The sequence below is a fragment of the Gorilla gorilla genome, chromosome 2 (assembly GCF_029281585.2).
Source record: "Gorilla gorilla gorilla isolate KB3781 chromosome 2, NHGRI_mGorGor1-v2.1_pri, whole genome shotgun sequence".
In the NCBI taxonomy this organism is placed as follows: Eukaryota; Metazoa; Chordata; class Mammalia; order Primates; family Hominidae; genus Gorilla; species Gorilla gorilla.
In genome coordinates, this window is record NC_086017.1 from 162253794 (window position 1) to 162279235 (window position 25442).

At 40.3% G+C, this 25442-nt stretch overlaps 1 protein-coding gene across 7 annotated transcripts in view; it reads left to right on the forward strand.

The window, feature by feature from the left end:
• Nucleotides 1-25442, forward strand: part of MED12L (mediator complex subunit 12L) — a 348784-nt gene that overhangs the window by 13294 nt on the left and 310048 nt on the right. For all 7 annotated transcript variants that reach the window (XM_055382979.2, XM_019023183.4, XM_055382977.2 and 4 more), the window contains exons 3-4: nt 17365-17469; nt 23808-23999. In XM_055382979.2, coding sequence (XP_055238954.2) covers nt 17365-17469; nt 23808-23999 — 297 coding nt within the window. The remainder of the gene's footprint in view (nt 1-17364; nt 17470-23807; nt 24000-25442) is intronic.

Sequence of the window (25442 nt, forward strand, 5' to 3'; positions counted from 1 at the left end):
AGGTGAAAGACATGTCTTACATGGTGGCAGGCAAGAGAGAATGAGAGCCAAGTGAAAGGGAAAACCCCTTATAAAACCATCAGCTCTCATGAGATTACTACCAAGAGAAAGATATGGGGGAAACTGCATCCGTGATTCATTTATCTCCCACCAGGTCCCTCCCATAACAGGTGGGGATTATGGGAACTACAATTCAAGATGAGATTTGGGTGGGGAAACAGCCAAACCATATCAAGGGGTGAATTTATGAGAAACGTTATTTGGATGGCAGAATCAATAAGGTGGATATGTGAAGTAAGAGGAAGGAGCATGAGAATTTACCAACACTTTTAGCTTAAGCCAGTGGTTTCCAAACTTCCTGCTCTTGAGAGTCTTAAAGATTGAGGATCTATTAAGCTTTTATTTATGTAGGTTACATCTCTCAATAATTAGTGTGTTAGAAATTAAAACTGAGAAATTTGAATACATACTCATTAAAAAATCATAGTCAACCAATTTCATGTTAAACTGTGTTTTTTTAATGGAAAATAACTTTTTCCCCAAACAAAAAATAGTGAAAAAAGAGTGGTATTATTTTACATTTTTGCATATCTCTTTAATGTCTAGACTTTTGTGTTTAGTTCTGCATTCAATCTGTTTTGAGACATTGTTTGGGTTGAAGAGCATGCAGAAAATCTGGCCTTTCACAGACAAATAGTTAAAATGTTCTCGAGAGCTCCAGAGGTATTGGACTTGGAAAACTACTTGTTTAGACTGTTGGGTAGGTAGATCAACGGTGGTCCGTAAACTAACATGCCATAGGGAACAAAGTCATTTAACTGTTTTCCAAGGATGGGGTGGGTGAGGGAGGGGAGGAGAGAATGAGTTCATTTCTGAATGCTTCCAATGTGATATATTCATAAATAATTGAAGTCATGGGTGTGATTACCTGTTGAGAGTGTGCAAAGAGATGGAGGATCTGGATGACCTGGAGAGATAGAACTTTCTAGGGATAGACTTCCTGGACTCTGTCAGGGGATCTCTGAGGAGGGCAGTTGATAGGGATTTATGGGTACAGATACTAAGTGACCCAAAGAGACAGTTAACATCGGTGAGATTCCAGCTCCATTTGCCTCCTCTTAGTTTTCCTTTATCAGTCTGAGCTAGGCTGAACTGGCCCTGAGGCAGGGGATTGAGGACCCAAGGGAAGTGATAGCTTTGACCTTGTTATAAATCTCTTCTTCTTAGAAAGGAGGGGAGATGGAATTGACACAGGGCTCCCCACTTACCTTGAATTTTCTACAGGCATTTCCAGAGTCAGTTGGAATGTGCCAAGATTTCCCTCAGTAAGAATAACTCAGCCTTCAACCCACATCCAGTGTGCTGCAGATCAGCTGTGCAACTGCCTCCTTGTTGTCAATTAAAATTTGGTAGAATTTGCTGCTTTCCTTTTCCAGCCATTTCATTCATGGATAATCTAATGAGGTTGTTGAGATTTGGACTATTTAAGGCATTGGCAGGAGTGAAGAACTAATAAAAATGTATTTTGTTTGAAGTGTTGTTGGAATTTTTTGCTAAGATGCTCGTTTACTTAAAGGTATGGAGGATCTATCAAAACTGTGGCTGAGGCAGTGCTAAATAATTTATCATTCTCCTGAGTTCTGCGAGGAAGGTTAATATTGACATTGCTTAGGTTCTTCTTCATCTTCTTTTTTAATAAAGCTTCACACAGTGCTGTTATTTGACAGTATGGAAAATATTTTTGGGGTCAGAGTTGTTTTTACTCTGGTCAGTTTCAGACTAAATGTAAACTCCCTCTTGAAAAAGATTCTTTATAAATTGGAGACACTATTTACATTTCTACTACTCACTTGAATCTGCTTTTAAGTTATTGACTAATTGAAATGTTTTTGAAATTATATTTTCATTTACTTAGTACTTGGTATGTGTCTTCCACTGTGTTAGGTGATATGGGGGTGTAGAAAAGAAATAGAAGCCTCCTATCTGTCTCCTCTAGAAATGTGCTTCTCAAAATAACTGTGGCGAAGGATCAGTTTTTAGAAAAATTAATTTTCAATCTGTTGTAGATTAATATAAAAATGAATTACCAGGAAAATGAGATGCTGCTTGAATGTAGTGGTAATGTCAAATTGCTGTAAAAGTTTTCAAATACTCTCAGTTTTTGCACATTTTATGTTGAGGACCAGTGACAGTATCAGGCCACACTCAGGGTGGTAGCAATGCTCTAGAAGTTAATGTCGGTTTACCTACCCACATAAAACAATTTTTAAAATGACTAATTCATTAGTTTTATTTATTTATTTGAAAATTGAAGAATAACATTCCGTAGAGTGTACAAAGTGCCACATGACATTATAATAGCCGCTATTTATTGTGTTCGTTGTTCTGAGTGCTTTAGGTGTTTGGTTTTATGCCAGCCTCATGGTACCTGTGAGGTGGTCATTATTATCTCTTGCTTAGAAATGAACAAACTGAGGCACAGAGAGGTACTTAACTTGCCCAGGGTCATTGAGTGGCATAGTGATGGAGTTGGACTCTCTGAGCCCATGCTGTAAACATTCTGCTCTATTTATATAGTGAGTCTAAGAATGCTGCGTGAGTTCAGAAAAGAGAGGGCTGGATACATGGAGGATACACTGGCTGATGCAGGGTCTTGAGAAAGGCAGGACCTGAATGGGTGGGACATGCTGTACCCTCTCATAAGAAAAAGCTGGAAGGGAGGAGGAGGGGGGCAGTTTTTCTGCAGATCAGGCCTGGTGGAGCGTCTGCTGGAGCCCCAGCAGGTTGGGGGGTGGGGGATGGTGGTGAGCTCACGTGGTTTTGCTGTTAGATTTATCTCACTAGCTCATGCCTAATAAATCCAGTGTGGGAGAGAGTGGAGTCGGAGAGGCTGGGAGGGAGATGACTCTAGTAACCAAAGCGTGAAGTAAAAAGAGCCCGACTGATCAGGGCTTTAAATAGGACTGGAGAAGAATTGGCAGTTGGTGACAGATTGGTCAAAGGAAAGGAAGAGAGGAGAATAGACAACACTCATATTTCTTGGAACACTGTTCAGCTAGGATAGTAGGTCCTGTTGCTTGAGGACCTCAGAGTGACACAGTTTTGTACTCAGTCTTCAGTGATGGGACAGGCATTTGAATTCCTTGGGTGCTGAATTGGAATGAATACTCAGACTCCCACCCACCCTGTGACTTCTAACTGGCATTAACTGGTTTACTTGAAGGTCTTATTATTAAAAGGGCCCTTGTAGCTTTGGTTTATACTGCTTGTCCTGTGCTTTAAATCTCCCTTTAACGCCTGTTATTGACCTCCTTGTGGGCTGCTTGGGTGATAGTTAATCACCAGATTTGCTTGGAAGGTTTCCTAAGCTTGGTGGAGGATGAGCAAGCCCCCTGAAAATAAAAACGGTGGAGGCTGAGAAGTGCTAACAGAGGTTAACTGTTTAGACTAGTTTTTCTGAGGTTTACCAGGGGAAATTTGTTTCCTTGACTCAAAATTATACATTTAGCCCGTTTCTGAATAATTGGCCTAAAAGTAACGAACAAAATTGCCACCACCAACAGCAAAAAAGAGACATTTCCATTCTCTTTCCCCTCTTTTCCAAGCCAGAAGAAGAAGGATGTTCTGCAGTGAACATGGTTCACTGCAACCTCTACCTTCTGGGCTCAAGCAATCCTTCCACCTTTGCCTCCTAAGTAGCTGAGACCATGCCTGGCTAATTTTTATTTATGTTGTTTTTTGTAGAGACAAGGTCTCACTGTGTTGCCCAGGCTGATCTTGAATTCCTGGACAATCAAGCGATCGTCTCGCCTGGGCCTCGCAAAGTGTTGGGGTTATAGACGTGAAGCACTGCACCCAGCCTTGTTATTTTTCATGAATTTGCAATACATTTGGTGGGGAATCATTCTTTTGTCTCCCACAACATGGCTTCCTGCAGATGTGTGCTGAGCGTGGGGTCAGAGATGGAATTGAGGTGGGAAAGAAGGATAAAAGAAAGGAGCTACATAATGGCTAAGTGTAAGTCAATTAACTGGACTTCAGAGGACAGAAACCATGGCTTATGTTTGTGTTCTCTGCCCTCAGATCACCTAGCACACTAGCTTGTTAAGTACTCTGTGAAAAATGATTTAAAGGAAAAATTTGTTATGTAAGATTGCAATGCAAGAACTATATGGCATACCTCAGCAATAAGGGATCTAAAGAGAAAACTATCTTTTGAGGCTGCCTTAAATATAATTCTGGGCAGAATAAACTAGCAAATACCTTAAGTCTTTCTTGCTTTATGAATATGCAAATCTAAAAGTTCAAGTATTTTTCTCCTGCAGTTTCCTAGATTTTTTTTCTGAGAGCCACATCCAGGTGTTTGATATCAGAGGGTGATATGCATTTGAATGTGATTTGAATATGAATTAATTAATGGGATACAATTATTTAGATAAGAGTGGAGTAAATGCTAAGTATATTTTGATATAATTGGAATCAGAGGCTCTCTCCCACTTTTAAATGAGGGAGGAGGAACTGCCTGTCTCACTAGGACACTTCTGGGTAGGATGAAGGAGGTTGTCATGGGAAATTGGCACTTCTGAGAGCTGTGTGTTCAACACTTCATTCATGGTGGACATTTCCATCTAAATTGAATTTACTGAGTAGTCAGTCATGTGCTCAGTTTGGGCCATATGTGCTGGTCATACAAAAGATCATAATTATAATGATGGTGATACCATTTTTAAAGTACTTAGTGTGCGTGCCAGTTACTGTGTTGATTGTATCACAACTGATTTCCACTTACCCTTTACAGTAGACATGTGAGGTAGGTGGGGTGATCTACATTTCGCAGAAGAGAAAGGGAGGTCGGATTCTAGTTTAAGTTTGTTGGAATCACACTGTGCTCTCCTCAAAGATTTCACTGTCTTGGAGCATACATTGGACCTATTTGGGGCTTGCTTCTCATATGGCCACCTAACCATCCATTTTACTTCTCACCTCTCAGCCTCAGTTTCTCACCCTATAAAATGGGACACATCCTGCCTAAGCCACTTGTCTGTTATGAGGATGGTCATGAATGTGCTGTTTAAATGTGAGGGAGTGGTATTATTACCATGATTTTTTTTCTTTTTGCCTGCTCTAGGTACAGATGTTAAGATAGTATTTGCTGTTTTGTGTTGAGCTCATATCCTTTTGGTTTTGTTGGTCCCCACAGTTAGTGATTGATGGCCTGCAGGTGTGATTTGGATGGGGGTGAATGCTAATAGCAGTATAGGTGACAGTGGATGTAAAGAGCTGACTTTCATATGTGCCTTTGATGCAAATGTGGCTCTGGTGTTAGAAGGGTTGGGGCAGGAGAAGGACAAGGTGACCTTTTAGGGAAGTCCTGCCTTTCCTAAGTCAGGCCCCTACCTCTGGCCCTCTTCAGGCGGCTGGTATTAATGCTTTCTCTTATAAATATTTTGGCTGCAATGGGGAATTCTTCCCCAGCCTCCTTTAAAAAACTTCTCAAACAGCTATTAAGTATCATGTCAAGTAGAGGAGCTCCAAGTAGAAATCAGTCCCTATTGCTGTGCAGTCAGCGGCCGAGATGTCTGCTTATCCAGAGCCTTAGTGAAGCTGCTTTTCTTGGCCATTGTAGACTCTGCAGTAATGGTTCCCGTGCTGCTGCTAAATGGCCTGGATCCTGGTTTTAGGGGACAGTCTTGCCATGGGGAATAGAGCAGAGCCTGCCCTCCCCTACCTGTATGTTTTCATTTCCTAGGGCTGCTGTAATGAAGTACCAAACATTTGGTGGCTTAAAGCAGTGGACATTTATTCTCTCATGGTTCTGGAGGCTGCAAGCTTGAAATCAACATATGCAGGGCCATCCTTCCTCTGAAGCCTCTAGTGCAGGACCCTTCCTTGCCTCCTCCAGCTTCTGCTAGCTCCAAGTATTCCTTGGTTGTGGCAGCCTAACTCCAATCTCTGCCTCTGTCTTCACATTAGTGTCTTCCCTCTGTGTCCATCCCTTCTATATGTGGACATTAGCTATGCCAGATTAGGACCCACCCTAATTCAGCATGACTGTCTTAACTTGGTCATATCCGCAGAAACCCTGTTTCCAAAGAATGTCCCATGCACAGGTACAGGGGTTAGGACTTTGATATATCTCTTTGAGGGACCCAATTCTACCCATCACAGTGTGGCTCCAGGGGCTGTCTCCAGATCCTCCTCTGCACATCCTCCTGAGTTGGTCTGGTACTAGCTATTGCCTTCTAGGGCCTGGGTTGGCAGCTCATCCCCTCCTGTTTTCTCAGGAGCTTGAACTTATCTGCCATCTCCCTTTCTTCCTGTTAGCTTCAATCGCTTCCTTCATCGCCTTCTTCCTCGTGTGATTAAAACATGCACCAAGCTCTCACATCTTAGATCTCCTACCTTAGACCCCATGTTTGCATCTCTCCTCCTTTTTCTCCAGACTTCCAGAAGCATCCAGTGTACTCACTGTCTTCCTCACCTCCCACTTCTTCCTCTGCTCTTTCGAGTCTGGCTCTGCCCTCATCTTTCTGCTGAGACACCCCTCTCAGGTCACCCGGAATGGCCATGTTCCCTGCAGCACTTGATTCTGTTGCTCCTTCCCTTTGGGAAGCAGTTTCTTCCCTCAGCTTCTGAGGTAAAACACTCCTAGTTTCCTTCTCTCCCCTCTGGCCACACTGTCTCAGTCTTTTTTGAAGGCTTATCCTCCTCTAACTGGCTATTAAATCAATAGTGGATTTTTCCCAGGGTCTGTCTTAGGTCCTGGTCTTTTCTCACTTGACCTTCTCTCTAGGTGATCCCAGCCATCTGCAGGCTTCAGTCACTAGCCATATGCAGACGACTCACGACTTTAAGACTCCAGCCTAGACTTCTCTAGACCTGTATAGCTGAGTGCCTACTAGAAACATTTTCTCTGTGTGTCTGATGCCTCAAACTTACGATGTTTATACCTGAACTTGTGATCTGCTCCCCTTCCTCTGCAAAAAGCCCCCAACATGGGGGAGATATACCATCCCAAAAGTCTAGGACATCGTTGACAACCTTGCTGTTTGTCATTCCATCCAAGAAATCAACGTAAATCCTGTTGGGTTTCCCTCCTAAATATCCCTCCATTTCTTCCTTCTCTTTACTTCCACCACCACCATCTTGGTCCAAGCTACTATTATCTGATCTTCCAACTCTCATGAGAGCCTGGTAACTGGTCCCAATCCCCTTACCCTCAGCCTCCCAGTTGGTCTGACCCTACTCTAGTCAGTTGTCCACACTGCACTTCTATTCAAGTTGGATAATGTCACCTTCTGTTTTTCTTTCCTTCCTTCCTTCCTTCCTTCCTTCCTTCCTTCCTTCCTTCCTTCCTTCCTTCCTTCCTTCTTTTTCTTTTTTTAAGAGACAGACAGGGTCTCGCCATGTTGGGCAGGTTAATATGAAACTCCTGGTCTCAAGCAGTCCTCCTGCCTCAGCCTCCCAAAGTACTAGGATTACAGGCATGAGCCACCATGCCCCGCCTGATGTCACCTTCTTGCTTAAAACCTTTACTGTTCTTATGATAAAGACAGAAGCTCTTTACTTGGTTCACAGACCCTGCATAGTCTCTCCCCCAACCTGTACTGCTTCATTCTTATCTTTTACAGCTGCATTCCACTTCCTGCTACTGCTATGACAGCATTCTTTCTTTAATTTTCCCAATGTTGCAGACTTTATCCATGCCCATCCTCTGTCTTTTCTCTTGTTAGGCACACATGCACCAATGATTGTTATGCCTTTCTGATGAATTGACCTTTTTATCATTATGACTTGTCCCTCTTTATCTCTGATAATACTTTTTGTCTTGAAGTCTACTATATCTGATATTAATACAGCTACTTCAACTCTTTTATGTTTATTGTTTGCATGGTATATGTCTTTTTCATCCATTTCCTATCAACTTATCTGTCTCTATATTTAAAGTATGTCTTTATATTTAAAGTATAGCCTGTAGTTGGGCTCTACTTTTTTACTCATTCTGACAATTCCAGTCTTCTAATTGGAGTCTTAGTCCATGAATATTTAATTAGCTTTTAATGTGCTTATTGATAGGGTTGGCTTTGGGTCTACCATTTTACTATTTGTTTTCTGTGTCCCCAGCTTATTTTTTTGGATTATTAGACTATTTTAAAAATAACTTTTGTTTACCAATTGCATTTTAGTTATACTTACTTGTGTTGTTTTTTGGAGTTGTTGCTCTAGGAATTACAATCTACACCCCACCTATTCATGATCTCCTTAGAGTTAATATTATATCATTTCATGCAAAATATCAGAAGCTTACCACTGTAAGAGGCTGTCCTCTTGAAGTTAACTCCTACTTTGCAGTCAGAGCTCAGGTCAAAGGCCACCTTTTCAGAGCATTCTTGTCTAACTCCCCAGACTAGTTTAAGCCACTGTTACGTGCTTTCTGAGCAGGCAGTTTGGGGTATTTATAACACTTGCAATTCGCTCACTATGGAATCCCCTGGACTTAGCAGAGTCTGTATGCATAATTATTTGTTAATCGAATGAAGGATGGGGAGCAAGCCTTGAGTTGTGGCTTGAAAAATATAAAATATTTCATAATAATGTATTTCAGAGGGTGGGAATGGCATGACGTAAGGCTTAGAGGTTGAAAAGACAGCGTATGTGGGGTGGCATATAATAAAATAGATTAAATGAAAGTTAAAATACAAAAATAGAAAACAGCTATAATAACAATAGCCACCATTTATAGGGCATTTAATAATGGACCAGGCACTGTGCTAAACTCTGCACATTTAATCTTATGTAACCTCAGTCCTGTGAGTTATTCCTGTCTCCTTTCAAACAAAGCCACCAAGATACAGAGATCAGTTATCTTAGTCTCAATCGTAGGTAAGGCTATGCATTCAAACGCAGATCCATGTGACTCGCACACTTAGAATGGAAGCAAGGCTAGAATGCTGGGCTTGATTGTTTAAGGCTTTGAATGCCAGTCCTAGGTGACTGTGTTTTGATTTGGGGCCAGAGATAAGTGGGGAGAAGACCAGAGATGTTATTGAGGGTTTGTAGACAGTTATGCTAGATGCTGCTTTTTCCCTTCTCAGGGGAAAAAGGGAAGAAAGCCTTCTGATGCTTTCGGATAGGGGAGTGCAGAATAGAAAACTGTTTCAGGAAGATTCATCCAGGGCCAGTAGGCATGCTGGACAGGAGTGAAATGTGTGCGGAGCAGTAGCCGAATCCTGCTGTAACAGCTGCCTCAGTTGGTAGGGGTGGGGTGAGGGGCGGGTGGTGGGTGGGAGGCGGGTTGTAGTATTTTAAAGGAAGGAATAAAGGGGAGATATGTTTTGAGAGAAGTATGGATAGGTTTGGTTAATGATGAGTTATGAGGAGTAAAAGATTCTTCCCTTATCTTCCAGGTCTTTTATATCTGCTAACTGTAGGTGTTGCCTAGTAACAATTACATATGTCTGTGATGGGGATTATCATAGCCCAGTTTCCCAGACTGGGGTTTACAGACATCCTTGGGGGTCTGAGAGAATGTTCTTTTGGGGGAGAGGTGGACAAGGCTAGGAAATATAGCTATAAAACCATGAAAAGTGTTTTGTTTGTCTGAGTAAGACTTGAGCTAACTCAGCCTTCCTGACTAGCGCATAGAGGGATATTTTTCTACTTCTGCGGCTTTCTCATCCCTGGTGGACATTTCTGTCCAGTTCATTGAATCGTCACGGAACTGGTTTGTTAGATGTGACTAGGGGATGGAGAAAATTGGGAATTTCTGCTCATGTTCTGTACGATAGATGGTGACGCTCAGGAGGTTGTGAGTGTCTGTAGTATGTATTTGTTTGCATTATCTGACTTTGAGATGACCGTTGAAAATTGTGTTAAACTGAGCTTATTTTTTTCTTAAGTGCAAAAGAGCTTAAGAAATTCCCAAACTAGCATCAAAATGTTTTCACTTTCCCAGTGAAACATTTCATTGAAATTAAAAGATTGCTTTGAAAGTGATCCAAAAAATAAGATCATTCTGTGAAGTTCAAGGTAAATGCATGAGATTTATGGATGCAGTTGGAGGTTACCCGAAGTATCGAAGGTCTGAATTTTATTTTATTTTATTTTTTGAGATGGAGTCTCGCTCTGTCGCCCAGGCTGGAGTGCAGTGGTGCAATCTCGGCTCACTGCAACCTCTGCCTCCCGGGTTCAAGTGATTCTCCTGCCTCCCGAGTAGCTGGGACTACACGCAGCCGCCAGCCACCACGCCCGGCAATTTTTTTGTATTTTAAGTAGAGACGGGGTTTCACCGTGTTAGCCAGGGTGGCCTCAATCTCCTGATCTCTCGGGATCTGCCTGCCTCGGCCTCCCAAAGTGCTGGGATTACAGGCGTGAGCCACCGCACTGGGCCGAAGGTCTGATTTTTGTTATCAGTGTAGAATACAAAAATACAGAGTGAACACAGGCCTTTCATATTAGCATGGACTATTTTCTGGACTTTGGTTTCTGTTTCTCTCTGTGTGCCTGTCTCCCTCGAATTGCTTTAAAGCTTGTTATTTTAGTCGAAACCAATGACAAGAGGTGTGAGAGTTCTCCTTTCTCTATGTTTGGATTACTTTGTTGTAAACCTGTTGAAATCCATGTGCACAATGGTTTGGTGCACTGCTACTCTGGGCCGCTTGGTGAGGACTGTGAATTCACATTCTCAGCTGGCATTGTCTCTTGGCTTAGTTAATACTTGGTCTTGGACATGTGTGTACGACTATTTTGCCCTAGATGCTGTTAATGTTAAACATATTTAAAAGTATGTCTGGATTCATGGTCTTTTCTGCTTCCCAACAGTTATTAAAAGTGCTTTATTTTTTCTCTTACTTTCCATGTTGTACAATAGTAAGATGTTCAGCCTTTAATAAGAGTCCTTTTAAAAGGTTCAGTGCTGTTGATCTGGTTCCCAGAGCACAACCCTGGGAACAAGATCTTGACTAACTGTTGTGTGTGCCTCATGTTTTTGGGATCTTAGTTGCCTCACCTTTGCAGATGGGCAAAGTAGTTGCTGGAAGTTCTATTATAAGAACTGTTGGCTAGATATAGTGAACAAGCTTAAAACTCTGTAAGGAAAGGCATTGTAAGAATTTTGGTGGCTGTGACCCTCCATTATTTCAAGACATCTTTGAAGAGGTTCGGGGCTAGTACAAGAGGAAGCTATTTGTGTCCCTTAAACATTCTGGCTTGGGGGTTTTAGAGGCATGCTGTTCCAAAATTTGGACTCTCCTCTTTCTATTTTTGCCTGATTAGACTTGACAAAAGCCTTCAGAGCAGTGTCATAAAAGTTTGTTATTTGAGTTCAGGTGACACGCATTACCTCTTGTTTGGAATCTCTTAATGCTGCCTAATACCATTAAGTGTCCATGTCCAGCCCAGTTTCCCAAACTTGGGGTCTGAGGACTCCCTGAGGCTGTGGTTTTCCTCTAAAAGGGGTCTATTGGTGCATTACTGGAGTTTGAGAAATAATGTCTAAGCAACAATAGTTAACACTCTGGAACTTGAATCTTATTCTTATCTTTTGGATTTTTGTCATTAATGTTAACTCTTCTCAGAAACTTCAGGAAATAGACCATCAGGGTGCATTTTTTTGGTTGTGATGCTCTGGATTTTTACCTCCTTTCACTTAGTTTCTCTAGGTCCCTGACCTAAAGTTTTGTACTAATAAACCTCACAGAAGTGACAGCTTCTTTTTTGGCTCTGTGGCCCTAGTGTTCTACAGGAAGTTAAAGGAGTGAAGTGAAAACTTTATACACTTGGTTCCTTCCTGGATCTGTGTGTGTGTGTGTGTGTGTGTGTGTGTGTGTGTAGCTTTGCGTTTGTGCCCTTACAGTGAGGGAAGGAAGGGGGTATGGTAGAGAATTCTGAATGGACTTTTCCTCTTGGGATCTGCTGCTGTCGAGCCAAGATGGGACATCCATTTTCTTCCTGGTGGTGAGACCTGTACTGGCACTGGGCATGGAAACCCCGGTTTTCTAGAGAGGCAGAAACCTCAAGTCTTCATGTTAGCATGGTCTCTGTATCAGCATCACCTGGGAAGTTGTTAGAAATACAGATTCTCAGGCACCACCCCTGACCTACTGAAGTGGGAACTCTGTGGGTGGGACCAGCAGCTGTGCTTTAGCAAGTTCTTCAGAGGATTCTGATAGATGTAAAAGTTAGAGAGCCACTGCTTTAAGGAAAGGGTCTTTTTAATTTCCCAAGAAGGCTTTTTGTATCTCTTCTCACTAGAGCTTCAGGTTATCACTTTCTGGAACCAAAAATGTGATACGAACAATAGGAGCAATGCTAATTGCCAGCCATTTTTATATGGTTTGGTGGTTGGGAGCATAGACTTTTTGGAGTTCTTCACTACTGTGTGACCTTGGTCAAGTTAGTTTCTCTCTGGGCTTTGTTTTTTTTTTTGAACTGGGTTATGGAGATAACGTGGTAGAAACTATTACTATCCCCGTTTTACAGTTGAGGAAACGGAGGCACAGCAATGGTCCCAGAGCTTGCTTAGAGTCCCTCTTAAATGGAGTAGGGGGTTTAAATTCGAGCTGTCTGATTGCGGACCCTGGGCTCTTACCCACAGTGCTGTCCCCACTCTTGTCTGCATCTCCATCAGTCAGTCTTAGCTGGTGCCAGCGTGTATCCACCTGGAACCACAACTGCGAGCCAGAGGATGGCCTAGTGAGTTGGAATTAGAGCATCCCCATTGTTGTCGTGTTGCAGCACGAGCAAGATTTTGACTGACACTTCAGTATGGAGCTCAGTGTTTCTTAAACCCAGAGCCTGTGAACCTCCTTTTCAGAATAGGGCTCTAAAAGATAAAAGCTATTCCTCTGGTGGGTCTGTGGCTCTCACTGGAAGTGCTGTGGAAATCTGGGCGGGAAAGAGGAGTTAGTTGGTTGTGGCTGCTACCATTGAGTGGGTGGGGCTGTCTTCAGTGTGCAGATGAGTGGGTTCCATGAAAAATTGTCCTGTGTCCCCTGCACTTTCAGATGTGTCACTGAAACCTTCAACTTTTTTTTCCCCATCTCAGATGGGAATCTGTTTTACGTATGATCTCAAAGTATTTTTTGTATGATTTTAATATACATTTAATACACACTGAGTTTCTGAGGAATATAACTGTTGCGTCTTACTATGTTGGGAGACTATTTTGTTAGTTTGAAACTGTAGCAAGAGTGTATCACAGTTTCAAAAAATTCATGTTATGCTCTTCCTGATCATTTGAAATGGCAATACAGCACACCTGTATCAGTTTGCATTTTGTAGTTACTATGTTGTGCTAATGCTAGGAATAGGAGCAAACATTTAACAATTTCTTTTTCTTTTTTTTTTTTGAGACGGAGTCTCGCTCTGTTGCCCAGGCTGGAGTGCAGCGGCACGATCTCTGCTCACTGCAACCTCCGCCTCTCGGGTTCAAGCAATTCTCTGCCTTCTAGGGCCCTGCTTCTTCAAAGTCTAATGTGTCCATGAATCATGTGGGAATTTGTTAAGAGGCTGATTGTGACTCTGGGGGAGGAGTGAGATTCTGCCTTTCTAACAGGCTTGCAGGTAATGCCAGTGCTCCAGGGCCATGGACCACACTTTCAGTTGTGAGAGTCCATTGTAGTGTGCCTGAGCGTTTCCTGTTGAAGTGCCTATTTTAAGTTACTTTCCTTTTTAAAAATTTTAGAACGAGAGCATTATATTGATTTAAAAAATATTGATATAGGTAAGTTATCTATGAATTTCATTTCACACTAGGGAAATCGATGTTATAAAATGTTTGTTTTCAGGATGGTGTGTGGGGTTTGATGGGTTGAGTGCCCCTACTCTGGGTGACAAAGCAGTGCTAGTTAGAAACACAAATGAAATTACAACTCCAAATTCATGAGGTAGTGACTCAGAATATGCTCATGTTAATTGTTCAGAATAGGATGTCTTTCATTTATTCTTTGAACAAATATTTATTGAACAGCTGCGATGTGTGCTATTTGCCAGGCATTGCATCTGTGCACTCTGTGCTTGGCCTGCGTTTGTCAACAAAATAAAGATCCCCAGTTTTATGCACCTTATCTTCTTGTTGAGGAGACAACCAATACACATTCTAAGTAAATTATAGTGTGTTTTAGGTGATAAATGCTATGGATTGTTGAAGGATTAGGAATGCTGGGAGGTAAAGGGAATGGGTGGACAATTCCAGTTTTAAATAGGGTCATCACATTTCTCATTGAGAATGTGAAATTTGAGCAAAAAGTTAAGGTGGTCAGGTTGTTGACCATGTGGATACCAGGAAAAAGAGCAGTCTAGGCAGAGGGAACAGACAGTGCAAAATCCCTAATTAGAGAATGCTGGGCTGGTGTGTTTGAGAAATTGCAAGGAGACTAGACAGTGTTAGTGAAGGGAAGTGTGGTTAGGGATGAGACCAGAAAGGTAATGGGGTTAAGATCACACAGGAACTTTTAGGACGTCATAGGGCCTTTGCTTGTACTTTGAGTAAAATGGAGCATTTGGAGCAGGAGTGACATGGTCTCATTTGAGTTTTAAAAAGCTCCCTATGGCTGCTGTGGTCAAAGTGGCCTTCAGGGGGCAAGGGGAGAAGCTAGGAGACCAGTTAGGAGACATTGCATTGCATAAGCATGAGATGATGCAGTGGTGGTGATGAGAAGTGGTCAAATTCTACATGTATTTTTGTGAAATTTAGAATGCAAAGTTTAAACTTCTCAGAACTCAAAGCTCCCAATAATATCTGTGTGGCTTCTAGTTTGAGGAAAATCTGAGGTAGATGACAGATATGTATTCATCATTCCATGTTCTTTTCCTTCTGGGGATTCTGAGTTTGTGCACACACTCAGGAGTGGGTGTGTCTCTTCATCCCAGCGATTAGCAGTTGGATACAATGAGCAGCTATCTGATCTGGTGTTAGTTTAAAGTAAAAACTGAAGCAATACTAAACTATCTGGTTCTTAAAATCTCACACATTCTTCTTGATTAGGCCAGAATGTATTTTTAGTAAAAACATATGCTGTTACTCAATGTTTCTTATAATACTCTGATGGCAAATCAAAGATAAATATTCAGTTTTCTCATCCTACTTTCCCCCTGAGCTCACTGCTGGTACTCCTACTTTCTTTGACTCAGAGACTACTGAAATTTTGGTAGCACATTTGCTTTAAGTTGACTGAAACCTTTCTGACTTAAAATATGCATTATGTAGTTTTGCTCTATATTTTCACATACTTTATTTGAAAATGTAGGAGCAGTTTGGAGATATCTTCTGATAATGTACATGTAACTCATATTCTGTGCGGATCACGATTTCAGTGACCTTCTATGCTTGGAGGAGACTTGATTACCATAGAGTGAAATTTCCTATAGAGGGGTCTTTTGAAAACCCGCCAAAACAGTGGCCCGCCAAGGCATTAGTAAGAGCACACATAATTAAGTAAAGTTACATGGCATGTCTCCAGGACACCTCTTTCTCAGCTAGGGTGACCTTTATAGAGTTTGGTCAGGTGCTTAAATGTCATAAACTATTTTGTTCTAAGCTTCTTGATTAATCATAGCAGTGATTTTGATCAATTGCTGTTTTTCATTTTATGCATTCAGCAGTTACATAGAGGAATAAGTGTATCTTATTCTTGTGCCGTGGCTACCATTACTCCAACTGTTACTAGGATTATTTCTTGGCTTGGAGTGAGGGGAGCAGGAGGTAGCTTCATTTACTCAAATCTCTCCCTCTTATTCTTTCAGGTCTGTATTTTAGGAACTCTGATGTAGTTCCATAACTCAATGATAATCTGGGTAGGGCAAGAGGGTTTTTTTTTTTTTCTTTTTTAAAGCCTTGGGTTATTTTTCATGTGTTGTGACCTTGGAAAAGTATTCCTGTATCTATCCAGTAGGAGATCTTTTTAAGGAGAGTAGGAGTTGTAAGCACATATTTTTAGACCACATTTTCATGTGGCATTTGTTCTTTGGTGGCATGGTGTCATGGAAATTTCTCTTCCTAGTCTAGGATTTAGAAGATAGTATTTCCATGCTGGCTTTGTCCAGTTGCTGCACTAGCTTAGTGAGGCACACTTTTCTCATCTGTACAACGGGCATGAAGATACATACCTACTGTCTCCCTTGGAATTGGAGTTGGCAAAGATCAAGTGAGCCAAAATACGTGAGAAAACATTGCAGCTCTAAACTTCCCTTCAGTTGTAGGTTGTGATGTTGTGTGGCTGTAATCATAAGGCGTGTGCCTAGGCACCTTTTGTTTCTGTCTTTAATTTACCGTTAGTCTTGGGTAAGTTGGTGAGCCAGCTTTCTTAAACATAAAACAGGTGTGTGCATAGGGGTTGGCCAGGAATGGAGAATCAAACTGTGGGCTCTCTGGAAACAATTCCTTTTTTTTTTTTTTTGAGATGGAGTCTCACTCTGTCACCCAGGCTGGAGTGCAGTGGTGCGATCTCTGCTCACTTCAACCTCCGCCTCCCAGGTTCTAGCGATTTTCCTGCCTCAGCCTGCAGAGTAGCTGGGATCACAGGCACCTACCACCACGCCCAGCTAATTTTTGTTTTTAGTAGAGATGGGGTCTCCCCATTTTGGCCAGGCTGGTCTTGAACTCCTAACCTCAGGTGATCCACATGCCTTGGCCTCCCAAAGTGCTGGGATTACAGGCATGAGCCACCGCGCCCGGCCTGGAAACAATTCTTAAAAAAATCCTATCATTTTATATTTCAGTGAGATTTTTGCTCATTTTTTTCTTTTTCTAACTTATAAGTTAAAAAAAATCTAAACTTACAGGAAAGTTAAAAGAATAGTATAATGGGCCAGGTGGGGTGGCTTACACCTGTAATCCCAGCACTTTGGGAGGCTGAGGCCAGAGGATCACTTGAGGTCAGGAGTTCGAGACCAGCCTGGCCAAAATGGTGAAACCCCATCTCTACTAAAAATACAAAAATTAGCCGGGCGTCGTGGCAGGCGACTGTATGTAATCCCAGCTACTTGGGAGGCTGAGGAAAAGGAGAATGGCTTGAACCCGAGAGGTGGAGGTTGCAGTAAGCCGAGATTGCGCCCCTGCACTCCAGGCTGGGCGACAGAGCGAGACTCCATCTCCAAAAAAAAAAAAAAAAAAAGAATAGTATAAGGAATACCCATATACTCTGCACCTAGAGTCAACAGTTAACATTTGCTTCATCCCTCTACACATTTATGTATTTATGTATTGGTGTTTAAACTTTAATTTCTGCCTTCTTTGATTGTTGTCCTTTCAAGAATTCTCCTCTACAGAGTATAACAAATTTAGCCATTACTTAGGATGCAATATGTGGGATTATGTTGAAGCTTTTACATCCTTCTGCTTAATCAATACCGTCTCTTGAACAGGATGAACTTACTGCTGTGAATGTAAAGCAAGGCTTCAATAATCAGCCAGCCTTCACTGGAGATGAACATGGCTCAGCCAGAAATATTGTAATTAACCCATCAAAGGTAATGTTATTTGTTTGTTTCCTCAAACTCCTGAAAAAGTGTGTATATGTGACACCCTTAATAATCACTGTTGATAAATTAGTGTTGTTTAAGCCACAATCCATATTCAGATTTCCCCCAAATACCATGTATACTGTCCTGCCCCAGGATCCAATCAGGGATCATACATTGCATTTCATTGTCACATCTTTTAATTTAGTACAGTACAACTCTCTGCCTCTCCCTCCTCCCCTTTCCTGCCTTTTTTTAAAAAGGCTTTTATGACTGCTATTCTAGAAGAGCCCAGGTCAGTTGTCTGACATACTAGTGCTATATTCTAGATTTTTCTGATTGTTTTCTCATGACGGGATCCAGGTTAGATATTTTTGGTAAGAAGACTACATTGCATCATACCAGGAGACACACAATGCCAGTTTGCCCTACTATTGGCTATAGTTTGATCCCTTGGTCCGGGTGGTGTCTACCATCTCCCTGCATTGGAAAGGTAGTCCTCTCTACCTCTTAGTAAGGTCTACAAGGTGATAATTTGAGAGGATATAAATATCCTATTCTTCAATAAAAGTTCATCCTGTTATTTTAGCATCAGTTGATGACTCCTGCTGAATGATTTATTTTGCTGGTGATTGCAAAATGCAGGTTTTCTAATTATTCCATACGCATGTTTTACTTGGCATTCTTTTATTAAAAGAAGTGCTTTCTTTTAAACTCAAGTTTTTATTGTCACTTTGGATTCTTTTTTTTTCTTTTAATTTGACGTGTTATAATCCGTACCTTCATTTTTCTTTTTGATGCTCAAATTGTTTCATGTTCTGCCAGCAGGGGCCCCACTAACCTGGCTGCTGGTTAAATGTCCTTGTCATCCTTTGAGCACTTCTTTACTTTTGGCACCAAAACATATTCCAAGTTTATCTTGTTCTTTCCCAAACCAGATCTGGATGCTCAGTGCTACTGGAGTGTCATTCTTTCTAGGCTTTCTCAGTGGACAGAGATGGGACACATAGACACATATTTTTTCTACCTACCTATCATTACCTTTTCTAGCCCAGTGCTGCAGGGTATTTCCCCTGCTTTTTCGTATTCCGTTTTTAGGTCTCCCTTCTCCCAAAGTGAGAACCCTGGCTCTTAATAATATCAATATATTTATTCATTTATTCTGTCTTACAACACACATAAAAAAGTTCCAGAATAAAATACTTCAACAAATACTTCCAACAAAACCACTGAATAAATGTAGAATTTTTCTACAATACTTTTTGCCCTTAGACTAACTTTCATTAAAAGTATATACTCAGAATGTTGTGCTCAAAATTTTTTTTTTAATTAAATGTCTTTTTCTGTGTTTATCTTATCAATTAGGAATATAGGCTAGGCGTGGTGGCTCACACTTGTAATCCCAGCACTTGGGGAGGCCGAGGCAGGAGGATCACCTGAGGTCAGGAGTTCGAGACCAGCCTGGCCAACATGGTGAAACCCTGTCTCTACTAAAAATATAAAAATTAGCTGGGTGTGGTGGTGGGCGCCTGTAATCCCGGCTACTTGGGAGGCAGAGGCAGGAGAATTGCTTGAACCCAGGAGGCGGAGGTTGCAGTGAGCCGAGATTGCGCCGCTGCACTCCAGCCTGGGTGACAAAGCTAGACTCCATCTCCAAAAAAAAAAAAAAAAGGAATATAAATAGAATTGTTTGTGTTTCTATTTGTAATCTTTTAGGGTTTTTTTTTTTATATATATATTTTGAGTTGGATGTTAAAATACTTTTGTGAAATTAAAAACACACATACAAATGAAAAGAAATCAGACATGCAGGTGAATTTCTATTTCCTTTCCCTTCTCCAGAGAAACATGTTAATGGTTTGTGTATCATTCCAGATCTCTCTTTATGTGCACACAAATATATAAATAACTGACAGTTTGTTAAACTGTCAACTGAAATATTACTTAAGCAGTGTGAAAGAACATAGAAACATTTTCTGCAGATAGTCCTATTGACTAAACACACGTTTTTAGTTTTGTCTTTTTTCAATCTTGGTACAATTTTTTACGTTACAACCACAATTATGTATATGTAATTTGTGATTCCTTTTTAAAATTATGATAAAACATACATAACATTTACCATTTAACCATTTTTAAGTGTACAGTTCTTGGGTATTAAGTACATTTGCATCGTTGTTGCAAACATCAACCATTGTCACTATCCATCTCCAGAACTTTTTTTTTTTTTTTTTTGAGACGTATTCCAGGTTTATGTTCTTCTCTCCCAAACCAGATCTACAAGGGTGGAGTCTTGCTCTGTCGCCCAGGCTGGAGTGCAGTGGTGCAATCTTCGCTCACTGCAACCTCTGCCTTTCAGGTTCAAGCCATTCTCGTGCCTCAGCCTCCCGAGTAGCTGGCTGCACCCGCCTCCACACCTGGCTAATTTTTGTATTTTTGTAGAGACAGGGTTTCACCATGTTGGCCAGGATGGTCTCAAACTCCTCACCTTAAGTAATCTGCCTGCCTTGGCCTCCCAAAGTGCTGAGATTACAGATGTGAGCCACTGTGCCTGGCCTCAGAGCCTTATCATCTTTCTTAATTGATCTACTTTAAAAAATTGAAACATTATTTTGTATGCACTTTTCCTTATGGCTGAAGTAGTCATATGAATAATAATTCATGGCTAGATAACATTCGGTGATGTATGTGCTGTAATTGACCGAAACCTCTATATACAGCAGTTAGTTTGTTGCCAATTTCTCATGGTTATTTATAAAGAAACTGTAGTCATACTTGAAAGTATAGCTTTTGTTCTTTAGGATAAATTCCCTGAATTGTATTACTACTTGGTTAAAGGGTGTATTAATCTACCAGAGCTGCTATAACAAAATACTTCAGACTGGGTGTCTTAAACAACAGAAATTTATTTTCTCACTATCTGAAGGCTGGAAGTCCAAGATAAGGTGTCAGCAGGTCTGGTGTCTCCAGATGCGTCTCTCCTTGGCTTGCAGATGACCACCTTCTCACTGTGTCTTCACATGGTCTTTTCTCCTTGTGTGTTCCTCCGTGGTGTCTCTTCTTATAAAGTCCTACTGGATTAGGGCCCAGTCCTGTCACCTTATTTAACATTAATTACCTCCTTAAGGCCCTATCTCCAAATATAGTCACATTGAGGGTTAAGGCTTGAAGATGAATTTTGAGGATGTACAATTTAGTCTCATAACAGAGTATGAATGCTTTATGTCTCTTGATATGAACTGCTAAATTGTTCAGTTGTATAAAGTTTTATGTCAGTTTAAATAACTAAGTAAATGGAAATAACATCTGTTATACTTCGCTACCACTCTTTCTGTGAGATTTACTCAAGGACCCAAGACTTCTGAGGGGAATTTGATTTTATAAATATGAAATACATGAATTATAATGTAACTCCTAAATTTTTCCCCACATTCTTATCAAATGAATTATTTTTGAAAATAGCTTAGGATGGATGGAAACAAATGTTAAATTTAACCTTATTTCTGGCCGTGTGTGGTGGCTCACACCTGTAATCCCAGCACTTTGGGGGGCTGAGGCAGGTGGATCATCTGAAGTCAGGAGTTCGAGACCAGCCTGGCCGACATGGTGAAACCCTGTCTCTACTAAAAAAAAAAAAAAAAAAAAAAATTAGCTGGGTGTGGTGGTCGGCACCCATAATCCCAGCTACTCTGAGAGGCTGAGGCAGGAGAATCGTTTGATCCCAGGAGGCAGAGGTTGCAGTGAGCCGAAATCACACCAGTGCATTCTAGCCTGGATAAGACAGCGAGACTGTCTCAAAAAAAAAAAAAAAAAAAAAAAAAAAACAAAAAAAACCCCGAAAACACCTTACCTCTTATACCTTGTTTGCGGGAGTACACAACTCTATAAACCTTTTAGAGGGCAATTTGGCAATGCTTATTAAAATTGCAGAATTATACAGTCTGAATTCTGGAAGTCTAGCCTAAAGCTCCAGCTGACTATGTATGAAATAACAAATGTGAAAGGCTACTTATTTTAGTGTGATTCGTAATAGCAACATTTTGCAAAAAATGCTGTAAATGTCCATTAATGGTAGCTTGATTAAATGTATAGCCACACAGTACGTTGTTATGTGTCTATAAAAATGAAGAAGCTTTCTGTATACAGATAAGGAAGGGTCTCATTTACTAAGTGTGCATAATGAGCTATACATACAAGGAAGAAAAAATAATAGATGTGTGTTTACTCACCTGTATCCACATAAGGAAACAATGGAAGGACACATAAGAAATGAATCAAATTGTTTACTTGGAGGTAGACATTGGGACTTGGGAATGAGGCGGCTCTTTACTTTTTGTTGTATTTATGGATTGATTTCTGAATAATATATATTGCTATTGCAATTAAATGTTATAATCCTGTTTTGACCTTTTTTGGAGCCCTAATGTTTATTTTCTAGTCTTTTGCTTTCTTGGGAATTTTGACTTTGTTAACAGTATGCATTTGTTTACAAGGGCTTGTTAGCAGGAATTAATACATAAACATGCAGTCACTGTGTTCCATTGCTATCATTAAGTATATAGGAGAATATAATTATAAAATAGATTGCTCAGACTACTTTTTTCATTTTTAGAGCTCTGCTTGTTATTATTAAATACTTAAAGATAATTGCAAATAAGAGACCTTTTGAATGTATAGCAATCTGCAGCTGTAGGTGTTTTGTGCTCTTGGTGCAAAGACCAAATATCAATTGAGAAATTTAAAATTAAACAATTGGCTGCTACTGGCTGCTTGTTTCCAAACAGCTGGTTTTCCTACATTTTTGCACTTAATTTATTCACTGTTTGGACATCCTGCAAATATTTGCTTTAAAAGAAATCACAAACTGCAATGAAGTTGTTTGTATAAAAAAAAGACGGACTCCTTTTCTACTTATTCTAATTTTTATTATTGTATTACGTTAACACACCAAAACCAGACTTCATGGCATTACATCAATCACAAAGATCAAAGAATGTCAGGCTTTTCACCTTATAGATGAATTTGGCTAATGGCTTACAACTGTGTTTCAACCTATAGACTAATTGTTTATTGACTCATTAACTAAGGTGGTGATTCTTATTTTGCTTCAACAGGGTAAGTATTTTATTTTAGTCATAGTTGCCACTTTTTGCTAACTTCATTGGGGATATTTATCAGAAATTAACTGCATCATTGTATTAAAGAACTCCCAGAGTCTGAAATGTGATGCTTTGATAGGATTCTTGAAAAAATTCCAACAGATTTTCTATAGATTCACTGAATTTATTTTTTATTTTTATTTTTATTTTTGAGATGGAGTCTCACTCTGTCATCCAGGCTGGAGTGCAGTGGTGTGATCTTGGCTCACTGCAACCTCTGGCTCCTGGGTTCAAGTGATTCTCATGCCTCAGCCTCCCGAGTAGGTGGGATTATAAGCGCATGCCAGGCTAATTTTGTATTTTGTTTTTTTTTTTAGTAGTGTTGGCCAGGCTGGTCTCTAACTCTTGACCTCAGGTGATCCGCCTGCCTTGGCTTCCCAAAGTGCCGTGATTACAGGCGTGAGCCACCATACCCAGTGAGATTCACTAAATTTTTAGATATTACTTTGTTCTCTGCCTTCTTGTTACTTCTTTCCTGTTCCTTTCTTTTTTCCTTGTCCATCTTTAATTTCGTTAATATGAAAATGATACAGTAATTCATAGTAGCTTTCTTTGCCACTTTGCCTCATTCAGAGCAGGTAATACTAGCTTTCTCTTGAAACATTGTAGTTTTGAAATTGGCAACCCAATAAAAAATGTTGAATACCAAATTTAATTGAACCTTTTGTAATTTGCCATTTAAATAAATTAAATTTCTCTAGACTCTTTGTTTAAAAGCATTGAGTGTAAATACCGAGTTTCCTTTCCAAAAATAAGTGCTATTAAGATGAAACAAGAAAAAGAATGATTACCGAGTGATTACTAGGCTTTCTCCTCTCAGGGAAAGCATTCTCTCCTGACGGGTGTGTAGTATTAGAAAGGAGAAAGAGCAGCTGAAGGATTAAAGCAGAACCCATTCTACTGAAATTTATTCAGGATGTAATTAATTTCATCTTAGCAGAGATTTCCAAAGGCTCTCCTTGCCCCCCTCTGCCAAACTACTTGTGAGTAGTGGTATGAAGGTGCTGTGTATCAGAGTTAGTGTAAGGAAATCACATCTCTTGGCTTCAAAGACTTAAATTCCCAGTTTATTTTCTGATGGGATGTATGAAGATTTTCAATTGAAACAATAAAGAAAAATACTAATGTACAGTACTAAGCTACTTGCTTATTGTCTTAACTTTCCCTTTTTTTCTCTTCTTTCCACAGATTGGAGCTTATTTTAGCAGCATATTAGCTGAGAAACTGAAGCTTAACACTTTCCAGGACACGGGAAAGAAGAAACCACAAGTTAATGCTAAAGATAATTATTGGCTGGTTACTGCTCGATCCCAGAGTGCAATTCATAGTTGGTTTTCTGACTTAGCAGGAAATAAGCCACTTTCTATTTTGGCAAAAAAGGTATCAAATATTTCTTACATTGTTTTAGTTATGGTCTTATAATCAGCTGTTTGGGATAATATTCAAGTATATATTTGTTTTTCCCAATTCTTTTTGAGACTGCAAGCCTATTGGCAGGTTTGTGGTCCCAGGTGGGTGTTACTCCATGCTGTTTTCCCCTTTATTTTGATTGCATGTAGTGCCTAGGACATCTATAGATCCCTAAACATTCTGCATATCAAGCTGTTTATGTGGATTTTAGGTAGACAAGATTTTAAAATCAAGAACAGGCAAGAAGACTTCATTTAAAAAAAAATTACATTTCCAGTTTTCTTAGGCCAAGATGTCCAAGATTTGTTAAAAAGATTCTTGCTTTGAGGTTATTTTCTTGTCTTTAAAAGTACCCATCCAAATGCTTCAAGCTGTCTCCTTCCTACCAAGCGAGATAAAGATTGTGATTCTGTGTGTGCTTGTTCTTTGAAAAATTTTTAGAACAAAATGGGCAGGTTTATTCATAGCTTCTAGCTTTTTTTATAGGGGAGGGGATGTGGGAGGTTCTTTTAAAATCTTTGCCTTTGGTCATTTTTCTCAAATGGGAAATAATACATAGATTCAACAATCTTGTGGTCCAAACAGTATAAGATACCTCTTGAAATTTATATAAGAAACTAGAAACCTCGCTCATAGTCCTGATCTCTGATTTCTTGCACAACTTTGAAATAATCCCAGGGGTCTTTTCTTATCTCTTCTAAGGCCCTTCAGTGTTAGGAGTGCCTGTCTTCTGTTCTTAGTATTAAGTTTTCTTACCAGCTTGGTACAGGCCCAGTTTATAGGGGAGCTCTTTTGTATATTTGCCTATTTTCCAAAGCAACTCTTTGAAAATAGTGTCTGTAGCTTCCATTGGCTTTATTTTGCCTTAATGTCATAACATTGTATTGCCTTGCATAGATTTCAGTGGTGAAAGGCAACTGAAATCTTGGAAGAGTGTAACAGTCAGCATAACCACGTCTTACCATTCAGTTAGTACCACTGTCTCAATCCAGGCTGAACCATGTATGACTTCTTTTCCAGTGGTGAATATTTACTTTGTGGTCCCACTGTGGCCTATGAATTGTATCTGAAGGCCATGTAAGTCATAGGGCATCCTTCAATATTTGATGGCTTTTGACTAACAGTTCATACTTTCCATGTTGCCAGCCTGACATCTTTCCATTTAGGTTTTCTTTTTTCATAAGTTTTTAGAGTGCATATTTTGGATTTGCTACTCTTGAGGAGTTGATGCCCTTGCTCTGGGGAAGTAGTGGTTTCTTCTTTTGTAGGAGGAAGTTGAATCATGGTGCAGTGTGTTAGCCATTATTCTTCTTTCTTTATTGGGAGCTGCCTCTGGCCAAGTCAGGTGTTCCTCAGGTAAGCCCTGATGTTAATTCTTTGCAAACTTGAAGATGGTTTCTTTATAAAATGATT